At 40.6% G+C, this 13,624-nt stretch overlaps 1 protein-coding gene across 1 annotated transcript in view; it reads right to left on the bottom strand.

Annotated features, from left to right (window-relative positions):
- The window catches only part of CCDC38 (coiled-coil domain containing 38), a 29,056-nt gene extending 17,101 nt beyond the window's left edge, over positions 1 to 11,955 (bottom strand). The window contains exons 1-7 of the mRNA XM_040233921.1: positions 11,940 to 11,955; positions 8,683 to 8,783; positions 7,415 to 7,580; positions 6,866 to 6,930; positions 4,280 to 4,443; positions 4,085 to 4,165; positions 1,351 to 1,508 (exon numbers count right to left, since the gene is read on the bottom strand). Coding sequence (XP_040089855.1) covers positions 1,351 to 1,508; positions 4,085 to 4,165; positions 4,280 to 4,443; positions 6,866 to 6,930; positions 7,415 to 7,580; positions 8,683 to 8,783; positions 11,940 to 11,955 — 751 coding nt within the window. The remainder of the gene's footprint in view (positions 1 to 1,350; positions 1,509 to 4,084; positions 4,166 to 4,279; positions 4,444 to 6,865; positions 6,931 to 7,414; positions 7,581 to 8,682; positions 8,784 to 11,939) is intronic.
- Positions 11,956 to 13,624: the final 1,669 nt, after the last annotated feature.

The following is a 13,624-nucleotide window of genomic DNA, read 5'->3' as shown; positions in this document are numbered from 1 at the left end:
TCCTTGATGTCTGATGTCTTAAAACTGTTGTTTCCTATGTTTTTCAGGCAAGAGGATGTGTCTGGTCCTTGTTACCCCAATGTTGCTGGAAGTCTGTCTTCATCTTTGATTTGTGACCCTACATTCATCACTTACATATGAAATTCTTACCTATAATAGGATCTATTCCTGTTCCACTGAGCTTAATGCCAGTACCATATAGTTTTCATTTTTGAGACTGTGATAATATGTTATATAATGTCTTGAAGGGTAAGTAACACATACACCCTCACCTTCTTAGTTCAAAAGTATTTGTGTATCTTTCTAGATGAACCTCAGAATCATCCTGCAAAGATCTACCTAACCCAACTCTCTGATGAATTTTTGGTAACATTTTTATTATACTTCCATAAAGCTTATACATGAATTTCAGAAAAATTGGCAACTGTACAAAATCAATCTTACTATCTGATAACATATTTCTCATTTGTCAAATCTCTTGGTCACACATTGAAGGTTATTATTGCTTTCTTGAATTTAACTTCCTTGTATATTTTCTAATTAATAAAGTTAACCTATTTAGCTTAATCGGAGAAGGCAATGGCACCCCACTCCAGTAGTCGTGCCTGGAAAATCCCATGGATGGAGGAGCCTAGTAGGCTGCAGTCCATGAGGTCGCTAAGAGTAGCACTCGACTGAGCGACTTCACTTCTACTTTTCACTTTCATGCATTGGAGAAGGAAATGGCAACCTACTCCAGTGTTCTTGCTTGGAGAATCCCAGGGACAGAGGAGCCTGGTGGGAGGCCGTCTATGGGGTCACACAGAGTCAGACAGGACTGAAGCGACTTAGCAGCAGTAGTAGCAGCATTTAGCTTAATATAGTAGGTTAATAAGGAGAAGGCAATGGCAACCCACTCCGGTACTCTTGCCTGGAAAATCCCAGGGACGGAGGAGCCTGGTAGGCTGCTGTCTATGGGGTCACACAGAGTTGGACACAACTGAAACGACTTAGCAGCAGCAGCAGCAGCAGCAGTAGAAGATTAATAAAATATAATTGACTTTGTGTCCAATTACTCTACAGAATGTTTTAACAAGTCAAATTGTATTTCAGGTTTTTTACTGGGGAGAGGTTTGTAGGTATGCTATTCTCACTATCTACAAATAAAATATTTTCTATTTTTCCATGTATATATTTTTGCTGCTTTATATTTGAAATTAACCTGAGTTTCCAAATTAATAATTTATAATATCAGAGTTAGTGGGATTGTTCAGGGTCTACCTAAAATAAAAATCCTAACTATTTAATAACAAACACTGAAGCAGAATATTTTAGAATTAGGATATGTACTTAATTGAATATGGGACTTACTTCTTATTATACTTGGAAGCATGACATTCACATTTTCTTTACTCCTTGACACCTTTTTCATTGCTTGCTGGATTTGCCATTGTTTTGGAGACAGTTTCAGCAGAAAAAACCCATATTTCATGTACTCTCTAAGGAGGAATTCTGTTTTTGCTATTTCACTACTCAAAAGAAAAATAGATATGGTTAGATATACCTGTGTGAAAGCATGTTCATTTTTTAAATAGGTTTAAAAAAAGTCATTCTCTTGATCATGTATTTGAATAATAATTTGCTTAACAAATATTGTAAATATGGCCATAAAAATAGGGACTTCAATAAGATATGAGACGAGAGGCAAGAAACCTGTAGGAATGTTATTTGAACCAAAATGCCCAAGGCTAGGCAGCTGACCCTCAGAACCAGCACTGAGGCGGAAAGGCCATTGAGGGGGCCAGGATCGAGTGTGCCCAGGTGCTCCCCATAAAGGAGCAGCATGTGCCCCAGATTGGAAACCCTGGTGCTTTCCATCTTCTCCTGTGAACGCAGGGGTTTTCCAGGTGCGGCATCCCATGGACCCCAAGCCTCTTGTAAGACTGACGTCCGGGCCAGTCTATGGAGGCTGGGAAAAGGCAGCAGGCGTTTGCTCACGGCAGTTGTTCCAGGCTCTTCCATGTTTTTTCTGGCCAAGAAGCAAAGTGCTTTGAGCACAACGACAGGAGACAACGCAGTCAGCCAGCAGCAGAGCTCCAACTTCACTGGGGGCTTGTTTTCCCCCAGAGCACAGGCTCCCACATGGAGTACTCCTGGCTGTCCCCCCATCAGCTCTGCCTCGCACTGTGAATATCAACTTTCCTCAGATCTAGAGAAAGCAGGTAGAAGACATTTGACTGGCTTTTCTAACTTACCTTGCACTTTTTTCAGCAGCAAAACCATACCGGGTCTTTATGTCAGAATGAGAATTTTTAGAACAGATGTAAAATTATGGTTCAAGGTAAGACTCAGAAAAAGCCTGTCTTGCCTGAAGTCAGAGCCTAATGATGATCTTGACTTAGTACATTTGCCTCCTCCTCGGGCACCCAGTGTTTTCCTCTTTTTTAAAAAAATTCATTGAAGTATAAATGATTTACATGTTGTTAATTTCTACTATACAGCAAAGTGATTCAGTTATATATACTTTCTTTTTCTTATTCATTTTCATTATCACAGGACATTGAATATAGTTAGTTCCCTGTGCTGTATGAGTGAGTGAGTGAGTGAGTGAAGTTGCTCAGTCGTGTCCGACTCTGTGACCCCGTGGACTGTAGCCCACCAGGCTTCTCCGTCCATGGGATTCTCCAGGCAAGAATACTGGAGTGGGTTGCCATTTCCTTCTCTCCAGGGGATCTTCCCAATCCAGGGATCGAACCCTGTGTTGTATAGTAGGAACTTATATTCATTCTGTATATGAGTTGTATCTAATTCCAAATTCCAATCCTTCTCCCACACCCTGCCCCTTGGCAACCACAACTTTGTTCTCTATGTCTGTGAGTCTATTTCTATTTCAGAGATAAGGTCATTTGTATCACATTTTAGATTCCACTTATGGGTGATATATGATATTTGTCTTTTTCTGACCTGATGATCTCTAGGTCCATCCATGTTGCTGTAAATGGCATTATTTCATGCATTTTTATGGCTGAGTAGTATTCCATTGTGTATATATACCACATCTTCTTTGTCCATTCATCTGTCGATGGACATTGAGGTTGTTCCCATGTCTTGCCTACTGTAAATAGTGCTGCAGTGAACACTGGGGTGCATTTGTCTTTTCAAATTGCAGTTTTCTCGATTTATGCCCAGGAGTAGGATTTCAGGATCACTGGACGGTTAGTTCTGTTTTAGTTTTTTGAGGAAACTCCATCCTGTTTCCTACAGTGGCTGCACCAATTTACATTCCCACTAACTGTGCAGAAGGGTTCCATTTTCTCCACACCTTTCCACCATATGTTATTTGTAGACTTTTTAATGACAGTCATTCTGACCAGTGTGAGATAATACTTCGTATTTTTGATTTGCATTTCTCTAATAATTAATGATGTTGGGCATCTTTTCATGTGCCTGTTGGCCATCTGCATGTCTTCCTCTAAATTTCTGTTTAGGTCTTCTGCTCATGTTTGACTGGACTGCTTTTTGTTATTGAATTGTATGAGCTATTTGTATATTTTAGAAATTAAGCCCTTGTTGGTTGCATCATTTGGTTCCATTTGTTTATTTTTGCTTTTAGTTCTATTGCCTTGGGAAACTGACCCAAGAAAATATTGGTACATAAAATCCTCATTTTAATATCAATGTTAATTTCAACCAAGTGTAAGTACAAATATAAAAAATACTGCCAATTATGATTGTAAGATAATTGTAAAAATATTAAAAACATCCTAAATTCAGAGATGTTAAAATGGGGGAGGGGGGAACAGTGCCTTAGAATGAAGAAAAAAGAACATTTAGGAAATAATTTGCTTATGTCTAACATTGGTTTCCTTCTTTCAGCTAATATCTTGTAATGACAAGTTAGAGAAACTTTTCAGCCAGAAGTCACTGTGTCCTGGTCCCCAGGTAGACACAATCCTTGATCAACAAATTACTTATTTTTAAAATGTGTTCATACTTATGAAATCACCAACTGATCAGGATTAGTCCCCCTGAGGTCTTGCCAGGCACCAGTAGGTTTCAGTGGCGGCAGGGACAAATGATGGGTAGAAGATAGGCCCAGCCTCACCTTTTCACCGACTGGATCTCCAAACTCGCCTTTTTGAGTTCCGCCGTCATTTGCAGTTTGTTTATAGTTTCCTGCGCTGCACTGAAAAGGAACAGATTTGTTAGTCTGTTTTGTATTGGGCTGTGTTCTGTGAAATTAAAAAGGAAAAGGAAGAGGGTAAAAAGCAATTTGGCCAAAGGGGTGGGGGGGACGAACATTTTGAGAGCATCTACAGATCTCTGGTCGTTTTCTCGCAGGAACTCTTCAAAGGCTATCGCATCTTCTTCAAGCTTTTTTTCTGCTTTCATGAGTTGCCTTTCCTTCATTGCTGTGTGTTTTTCAAACCTTTGGATGGTGTTTCTTTTGGTTGACAGAGTATACTGGGAATATTGAAAACACAAGTGCACCAAGAACATGGATTCCACATTTCTAGCACATTCCAAAGGTCTCATAACAAAGGGGAAAAATAACCTGCCTGGTTAGTTTGTATATCTGTGATCATTTGTACTAGAAATAATAGCGTGTTAACCTTGGGGCTGTGGCCTTCATTTCATGAAGGGATTCTATTTTCAGGATAGGTAGAAGGGAGACTAATGCCTCTCTTTCACTTTTGTGAAGAGGCTTCATATTGTTCCAAAATAGCCCCACAAATAAAAATAGCTATGTGTCTCCTCAGGCTCTAGCCTATAAAGGGGGGGGGGGGCATGTTCCATATTTCTCCAAAAAGCAGGTCCACTTAGTGTTACCCACAGTGTCCTCTGGTACTTTCTGGGCCTGGAAATTGGATTGTCTGCAATCACAAAGGCTCTCCTATAGGAAGTACCATGGGAGAGTCAGGGTCCAGCAATTCCTCCAAGGTAGCCCCAGGGTCAGGGGGAGCGTGGGGCTGGGGGAGTAGGGTGGGGAATTGTTTAACCAGCCTCAAAGCACTCTGTTTAGGTCCTCCAATGTAACTTTGATAGCTAGATTCTGTTTTGGTTTTGTGTTGTTTTTTTTTTTACTACATAAGAATCTACTTGTATTTTTAATGCCACGCATGGACAATAAAGTATAAACAAAGCCACAAACATTATAATATGAATAGATTAGAATGTGGAAATGAGGTAACTTTAAATAAACAGCAACCAGGACTTCACTGGTGGTGTAGGGGATAAGAATCCACCTGCTAGTGCAGGAGACACGGGTTAGATCCTGGGTCCGAGAAGATCCCACATGCCTCAGACAACAAAGCCTGCGCTCCACAACAAGATAAGCCACCATGGTGAGAAGTCCGTGCATGACAACAAAGACCCAGGGCAGCCAAAAATAAATAGTCAATGAATTAATTTTTTTAAATACAGTATTTCTAAATATGAATGGATGTAAAATAAAAGATTAAAGAAAAAAAAACAAAAGTTAGATAGTCCACATGTATAAATACCCCCTAAATATTTATTACTTCATTTGCCAAGTAATAAATATTGTGTGCCAGTTCTGTTTTAATGGTTCTTTTGGAGCAGTGAACAGAATAAAATGGATTACTTTTGTGAGGTATTCATTTTAGCAGAGGGAGATGTCGATTAAAGGGGAATAAGTGGTCCAGTGGGCAAGGGCAGGAGATTAACACCATGTATAGTCCAGGAAAGACTCCCTGATACAGTGAAAACAAGAGATTGGAAGGAAGTAGGGAGCAAATCATGTAGATATCTGAAAGAGGAATCTTCCCAAAGGAAAAGCCTCCTGTGCAAAGGTCCTGAGGGAGAGCATGACTGGTGTGTCCTGGAAACAGCAAGGAGGCCAGCGTGGCTGAAGCAGAGTGCGCAACGCACAGGGTGGTAGGAAGGAGGTCAGAGAGTGAGCAGAGCTGGGGACCAGAAAAGTCAGCTCTTCAGCAGAGGAGGGGCGGAGGACAGACTGACTACAGGGAGCAAAAGTGGAAGCAGGAGACTAGTGCTCAGAAGTTATAATAATAATCGTGCAAGACCTACTGGTGACATGACCTACAGTGGCAGCAGAGGAGGTCATGAAAGGTCGTGTGATTACAGATATATTTGGGGAAAATATATATCCCAAAGGGTATTTGGATGTGGGTTGTAAGAAGGAGGAGTTGAGGATAACAATATTTTGGGTCAGAGTAACTGGAAAAATGGAATTGGTGTTGACAGAGATAGGAAACAGTGCCTGAGATTCAGATTTGCAGACGCAGGGGAAAGGATAACAAGGGAAGTTTTGGAAATGTGAAGTCTGACATACCTATGGAGCATCTTAAGTAGGCATGTTAAGAACTACGGTTATAGTTGTTGGGTCTGAGTTGTACTGGTGAGTCTAGAGTTCAGGAAGGAAAATCAGAAATTTGGAAGCTGTTAATAGGATGGTAGGATTTAAAGCCTCCAGCCTCGAGTAGGGTGGATAGAGTGTAGGGTGAAGTGTGAGCCCTGGGGTATTCTAGCATTTTAAGATCAAGGCACAGAGGAACAAGAAAACTGAAGGAGTGAGCTGTCAGTACTGTGGAAGAACCAGGACATAGGGGGTCCTGGAAACTAGCTGAAGAAAAGTGTTTCAGGTGAGGAGGATCACCTGGGCCAGCAGATGCTAGAAATAAGGAAGGGTGAACTGACTGAATTGGGCAATGGAAGTGCTGGTGGAATGAGGAGGACAAAAGCCTGATTGAAGTGGGTCTGGAAGAGGCTGGGTCTTTAGGGTAGGAGGGGCAATGGAGCTGGGGCCTGTCCTGGGAAAGGAAAACGCCCAGGTGAAAATGTGGCAGTGCCATTCAGGAAGTCTTCAATTCTGCTAACAGGGGAAAGAAATTATTTTAACTACCTCGAGCATAAACCTGTCTCTCTGGTCACTAATAAATTCATGGATGGTCCTTTTTGTGTCTGCACCTTTAAAGAAAATTGAAATAGACTTAGGTTTGGTTCATTATCCCTCAGAGATGTTATATAAAATAAAAGCTATGTAATTAAATTATCGCATACAATATGTATCTCAGTTTTAAAAATACTATACTTTTAGAAAAATTTTTTTCCTAGCCACTGAAAAGTTACTTTAACAATATTATAATAACTATCATTTATTTTATGTCCATATTCCAAGAACTTCACTAGACTCTTTACATCCATAATTTAACTTAATTCTGTTAATACCTCCAATAAGGTTCTTGTTACTATCCCCATCCTGTGTGTAAGGTCCTGAAGCTCAGAGATGTCACCAAGCTTGTCCAAGATCACACAGCTAACAAGTGGCAGAAGGTATAGTCACCAGTATATCACTATATTACCAGCATTCGCCTCTTTTTCATACAGTTACCTGACATTAACAGTAAATATTCAAAATGATATTCTTAAACAAACAGTAATCTAGACTTACCTTCTGTTAATCTGAGAATAAGAGTGGGATCTAGCCCCAGTCGTTCAACTGAGGCACCACCTGTGTCGGCGAAGATTGCGATTTGGCCCAGGTGTGAACGATTCTTCATTCGTGATGAAAAAGTAGACTTTTGGTAGACTTTCATGTTACGGTTCAGAAACTTTTCCTGCCCAAGTGAAAAAGTTTAACAGAATTTCTAATGTACCAAAATAGTGTTGTCTTAAAATAGTGATCGTATATAAACATCATTTCCAACAAGTCCTTTTCTCAGTACTAATTCGTTAAACAAGCAACTTCAAGTTCTCATGTCTGAAAGGTTTTGCCTGGTTTTCAATCCCTTCTCATAGGAAGCTGAGCACAAAGAAAGAACATTCAAACTTGATTAAACATGAACTTCACAAACAGGAGATTAGAAAGTGATCTGGTTTTAATTTCAGTTTCATCTAGCTCAGAATGCAGGTCACTTGGAGATTCCACTGATTGAAAAGGCTTGGTTCTGTGGAATTGAAAACCTGAGAACAAATAGACCCCCTAAGTAGACATTCAAAAAAAAAAAATCACACAGTGATGTGGGGTCTGATTATATAAGCAGGAAAATTAACTGCAAGGCATAGTTGGGAAGTTGGCCATAGTTTCATACCAGCTCATTCTAAAATGACACCTCTTCCTCCACTTTTATTCCATCTTCCTCCCCAGTATACACATATGCATTCTCTTATTTGCATCTGCCTGGCAAATTCTGACTTGTTTTTAATGATTCAGTTCTTGTTATCGCCTCAGTAGTCTCTGCACACATACCCCATCATGGCTCCCACCACCCTCTCTTCCCTTTTTTCACTGACAAATACAAGTGTCCCTTTCTCTATGCATGCTTCTGTTACTGTATTTCAACTCTAAGATGCCATGTGTAAGATTCACTATCATTTTATGCAGTGCCAGTGCTGTATGGCATCCCGTCTATGTAGCTGAGTCCCAATTTCAGAAATGTGAAAATGTGAGAAAATATGGGCATCAGAATCAACGGATAGGGTATACTGTACCTGTCATACCAGATTGTAGTGCTGTGCCTGTATTCTCCAGTAGGCGGTAATCACTAGCTCCCTACCACAGCTGGACGCTGTCCTAATACAGCCATTACATCATCTCCTAGCATAGCGGGAGACAGGCAGTCTGACATCTGACTGTATGTCTCAACCCAGCAAAGTTCATAAAAGTGATGGCTAAGAGGGTATGATTCTAACATTGATTGTGATTGTGGTTTATCTTACCCTTTTCTTTGCTGCCATTTCATTTTCTTTGAAAAGAAAGAGATCTTTAAAAAAGATCTTATATGGTCTGTCCTTTTTGATTGTCTCATCTTTTTCTTTCTCTGTTAAAAAAAAAAAAAAGGAAACAGAAAACTTCTGTCAATCCTCCTGTTGACCAGAACAGCAAGGCTCCCACCACCCAGGGGAGGGTAAGTGAGGGCACCTGGGTCTCTGAGGAGGAGGCTCCATGAAGCCTTGCCCCCAGCAAGGCGGTGATGTAGGGCCTAGATCATGGGGGCAGGAGCCACAGTTCCTCTGTTTCCCAGAGGAAAAGGAAGGAGCCACTGCCCTAAGAAGTACAAGGTAGCTGAACACACACCAGTGGACTGATGAGACTGGCAGCAGTTTAATTAGTCACGTATGCCCCGGTGTAGGAGGATGCTGTGGGCCATGCAGGGCCATACCACATCACACGTGCACTCGGAGCAGAGTGGGCCAGGAGCTGCAGGAGGCAAGCTTTGTCATAACAAGAGGGTTGAATGACCTCTGGCTTCCACAGGAGGACGTGACTGACTGGTTTGAATAGTTTCACAGGCTGGCAGGAAAATGAAACCCTTTATGTTGAAGAGCAATGGAGCATACATAGCTGGTCCTGCTGATAGAGGAATTAGCTTCATGGGAACACTTCCCACTTGGTGGATGTCATATCTGCCAAGAATGGGAGGACTGACAGTTAAGCCTTTAGAGCCCTCTGAGGCTCAAAGATGTCAAAGCAGAACATGAAATTTTAGGTCTTGTAATAAATGGGCAGAGACAGTTGAGGGTGGGTCCAGGCAGCTGGGCTTGGAGATGGAGTGTGGATGAGAGTAGGCAACAGGCTTGATGGCTGCCCCAAGTGAGGGAAGATAAGGTATGAGGCGCAAAGTATTGTCAAGATCCTAACTTTTGTGGGTTCTGGTGGGTTCAGAAGGTCATATAATGTTATTAATATGTAATTTTATTTATAAGGTCATGGGCTCAGGAAACTGTTGCTCATTGTTCTGTGAGTGAGAAAATCCTTTCACTATGACCCAAGAGTTTTGTATCCAAGCAACTGTGGCAAGCAAACTTATTAGTTTGTAAATAGGGGAACATCTTAGATCCCTCATAGTTCTCGACAAAGTAATACAAACTTTTAGGAAAGGAAGGATCATCTAATACATACTATTCTATTATTCTGCATCTTGGTTTTATCAGTTGGCAATATACTTAGGAGTTCTTTCTATATCAGCACATATATATTTAGCTCATTAAAAAAAAAAAGCTATCTAGTAGCCAACTCTTCGGATGTATTATACTTAATATAACAAATCCCATATCAGTGGACATGATGGTCGATCCCAGTCTTTTGCTATTACAAATAATGCTGTACTGAATATTCTTATATGCATATCTTTAATCACTTGTTCAAATGTATCTGTAGAAGAAATTTCCAATATGGTCCTATTTAAATGCTTTTTAAAGTTTGATAGTGGAGCAGAGGCTACTAATGGTTCTCTGATACCCATTCTTCATTATTCTAAGAAAGAGAGCCTTCAACTCTAACTTGGCACACAGGCGCCCAGAGTTAAGACTACATGTCTCAACCTCCCGTGGAGCTAGACATAGCCATGTAAGTAAGTTCTGGCCAAGGGGATGTCAGGGGAAGTGGTGAGTGCAGCTTCTAGGAAGTGTCCTAAAAAGAAAGAGTGTGCACCTCCCTTCCTTATTCTCCCCCTTGCTGGGAGGAATATAGGTGTTATCGCTGGTGCGGAAGTAGCCATCTTGGATAAAGAATACAGACCAGTAACAACCTGAAAGAAGCCTGGGCCCCTGATGTGAGCTCTCATAGGAGCCGTGGAAAGCTTCTATCCAGAGGTTGTTCCTTAAGAGAGAAATAAACTTCTGTCATGTTTAAGTCACTGTTGTTTTATATTTTCTGTCGAGTGCAGTTAAACCTTTCAATTCTAGACACAGATAGGGCTACATTTTTTTCCAAAGAGAATGCCTCTAGAGCACCTGGTCCAATTTTTAAGTCTTTGTCACATTTATAAGTGATAAAAGGTTATTTTTGTATATGGACCAATACAAATTCCTTGTCCATTTGTAAAGAAGTGGAAAAATGAAGAGATAAAGGATGATAAAAGAAAGGAGAAGACAGATTTTGTTAAAGGGTAGTTTTTATGTCCTTTATTATGATGAATAATTGAGCTAATTATTTTATATCATGAAGGACTCTAAGAATGTAGCTAACTGTGATAATTTAATGCCCCTCTGATTTGAAGATTTTTCTTTTCAGTATTAAAAAATAGAAGGGAACTTTCTCAGCAGGCAGTTCATAAACTCTTTACATAGAGAGACTAAGTCTGATCTTATCACGCAGTCATGCAGTGCTCTCCTTTTCTTATTGCCCAATCCACCACGGAGACTAACCGTACCTAGCTACAAAGCAAGAACCCAGTAATTGATTTCTTCTTTACCTGCAGGAGTCACTGGTGATAGTGACAAAAACTGGGATGACATTTTGTGTCTTGGCCCTGTCCAAAGAAAAGGAAATATATTTTAAAAACTCTATAAACATTACATAATACATAGCACATGTAAAGGGAATCAATAGTCTCTAGAAGTTATTCTACGTCTGTATTTTCATATGTATTAATCCCTCTGTTGATCAATGAAGGGCTGGTGATGAACCTAAGGGAGAAGAAGAGACCCAGCTATTCTTAGAGATTATAAAGTTCCCAAACTAAACGAATATGATATACCAACCAGGGAAAATAAGTCAAAGTCAGTGAATGTTTTTGTTGTACAAAATAGAAATAGCAGGATGACTAAGGGGCTTCCCTAGTGGCTTAGATGGTAAAGAATCCGCCTGCAGTGTGGGAGACCTGGGTTCAATCCCTGGGTCAGGAAGATCCCCTGGAAGAGGGCTTGGCAACCCACTCCAGTATTCTTGCCTGGAGAATCCCGTGGACAGAAGAGCCTGGCAGGCTATAGTCCATGGGGTTGCAAAGAGTCAGACATGACTGAGCAACTAAGCACAGCACTCCCAAATGAGAGGGAAAATGTTGGCAGATTGCATAGCAGATGCCCACAAATTCACATCTAAAATACATGTACAAACCCATCTTCCAATGGAAGAAAAGGTTGGAAAACTGGGGACTGAAAATGGTGGTGTTTGATTGCAAGCCATCATTTTTAGAGGAAACACAGGCTTGTGATTAAGAGCCTGGACTCTCATTATGCTTCTTCATCCTTACCCCTCAATTTCCCCATCTTTCAAAAGGGATGGTAAGAATAGCACCTACCTCCTGAAATTGTTACAGAAGTTAGCATATGTCTTGCCCTTTGGACAGCATCAGAAGCGGAGTGTCATATAAGTGTAAACTCATGGAGAAAATACTCTTAAGAATGAAAGATACTTCGTGTGTTTGAGAACAGCAAGAGACTAGTGAAGCTTAACCAGTGAATAAAGGGGAGAGTGACACCCAAGGTCAAAGAGACAACAAGACCCTATAGGTCATTTACTAATTGGAATAAAGATCATTAAATGAATCACTGAGTGCTGAGCTGAGAATAGACTACAGAAGAGGTTGAGGGTCAGGTAGGGAGATCTGTGAGATGCTGCAGCTATTGAGAGGCAAGCGCTTACGGGGTCTCTTGGGATAGCAGTGGAAGTGGTGATATATTTGGAAAGTAGAGACTAGGACTGGGTGATGGTTTGAATATGGGGTATGAGATGAAGAGCCCAGGAAATAAAGGATGAAACTGCCATCAACAGAGACAGAGAAGACTGTGGGAAAAGGGGAGGTTGGGAAGAACAAAGGTTCACTTTGATATATGATAAATTTGAGATATCTATTAGACCTCTAAGGAGACTAATATAAATATATACTATTCCAAGTGAACACCATGCTGTTGGGTTTAATTAATTCTTGCATTCTTCTAACATTATGCAATCACATGTGGTCACTGCATTATATAAAAGACAGTCAGGTCCTTTGATGCGTGTCATCATAGAGTAGCATGAATGCCACCATGGAAAGACCCTAGCCTTTGGGGACAGGCATGTTTGAATCTTGTTTCTGACTCTTCTTGCCTCTCTCTCTTAGGCCTACCTGATTAAATGCAGCACATCTAAACTGCTCCTTCCAAGTATGGATACTAATTTTCTTTCAGCCTTTCTTACAGCCTTGTTGTAATTTCCAAACACAGATAATGTATGCAAAGTGCTTACTCATGATAGACGGATAGGGAAATAATTGCTTATACTTTCTTCAAAATAGATATCCAGACCTGTCTTCTTTCTAGTCCACTCTGTCTTATGAACAACCACAGTACTTGGAAAGGAGGGATAACTGACAACCACTTTCATAAGAAACCCTGAATTAACATTCTTGAAACCAGGTTGTTTGAGAAGAGTAGACCACAAATATTGATACAAATTTGGGGAATCTGACCTACCTTATTGGGTTTCCCAAGTGGTGCTACTGGTAAAGAACCCACCTGCCAATGCAGGAGACATAAGAGATGCACCATGGCAATCACTCCAGTATTCTTGCCTGGAGAAACATGTGGACAGAGAAGCCTAGTGGGCTATAGTCCACAAAGTCACAGAGAGACCCACCTTAGCACAGATTCTTAATATTCCAAGCTTTGTGGAAGTGGAAGAAAGAGGCAGGGTTTTATATAACAATATCTAATCCTACAGTCCTAGAGCAACTTTAAATGAATTCCCAATAACAGTATCTAACAGATGTTATTTGAAGCAGTTTGATTTTCTCAACAATTCTCTCTATAATTCAATGGAAGTGGATTTGCAGATTCTTTCATCAGGAGATAGAAAGCTTTGTCTCTGAAATGCAAACGAAGATTTATACAGGTTCTCTCAGACCCAATGCCTTTCAACTTTTCCCCGCCTCCTTCCCTCCCACTTGGACAAATA

Source organism: Oryx dammah, unplaced genomic scaffold (assembly GCF_014754425.2).
Source record: "Oryx dammah isolate SB20612 unplaced genomic scaffold, SCBI_Odam_1.1 HiC_scaffold_29, whole genome shotgun sequence".
NCBI classification, from domain to species: Eukaryota; Metazoa; Chordata; class Mammalia; order Artiodactyla; family Bovidae; genus Oryx; species Oryx dammah.
Note: the sequence above shows the minus strand (reverse complement) of the source record. Positions and strands in the feature narration are given on the sequence as shown.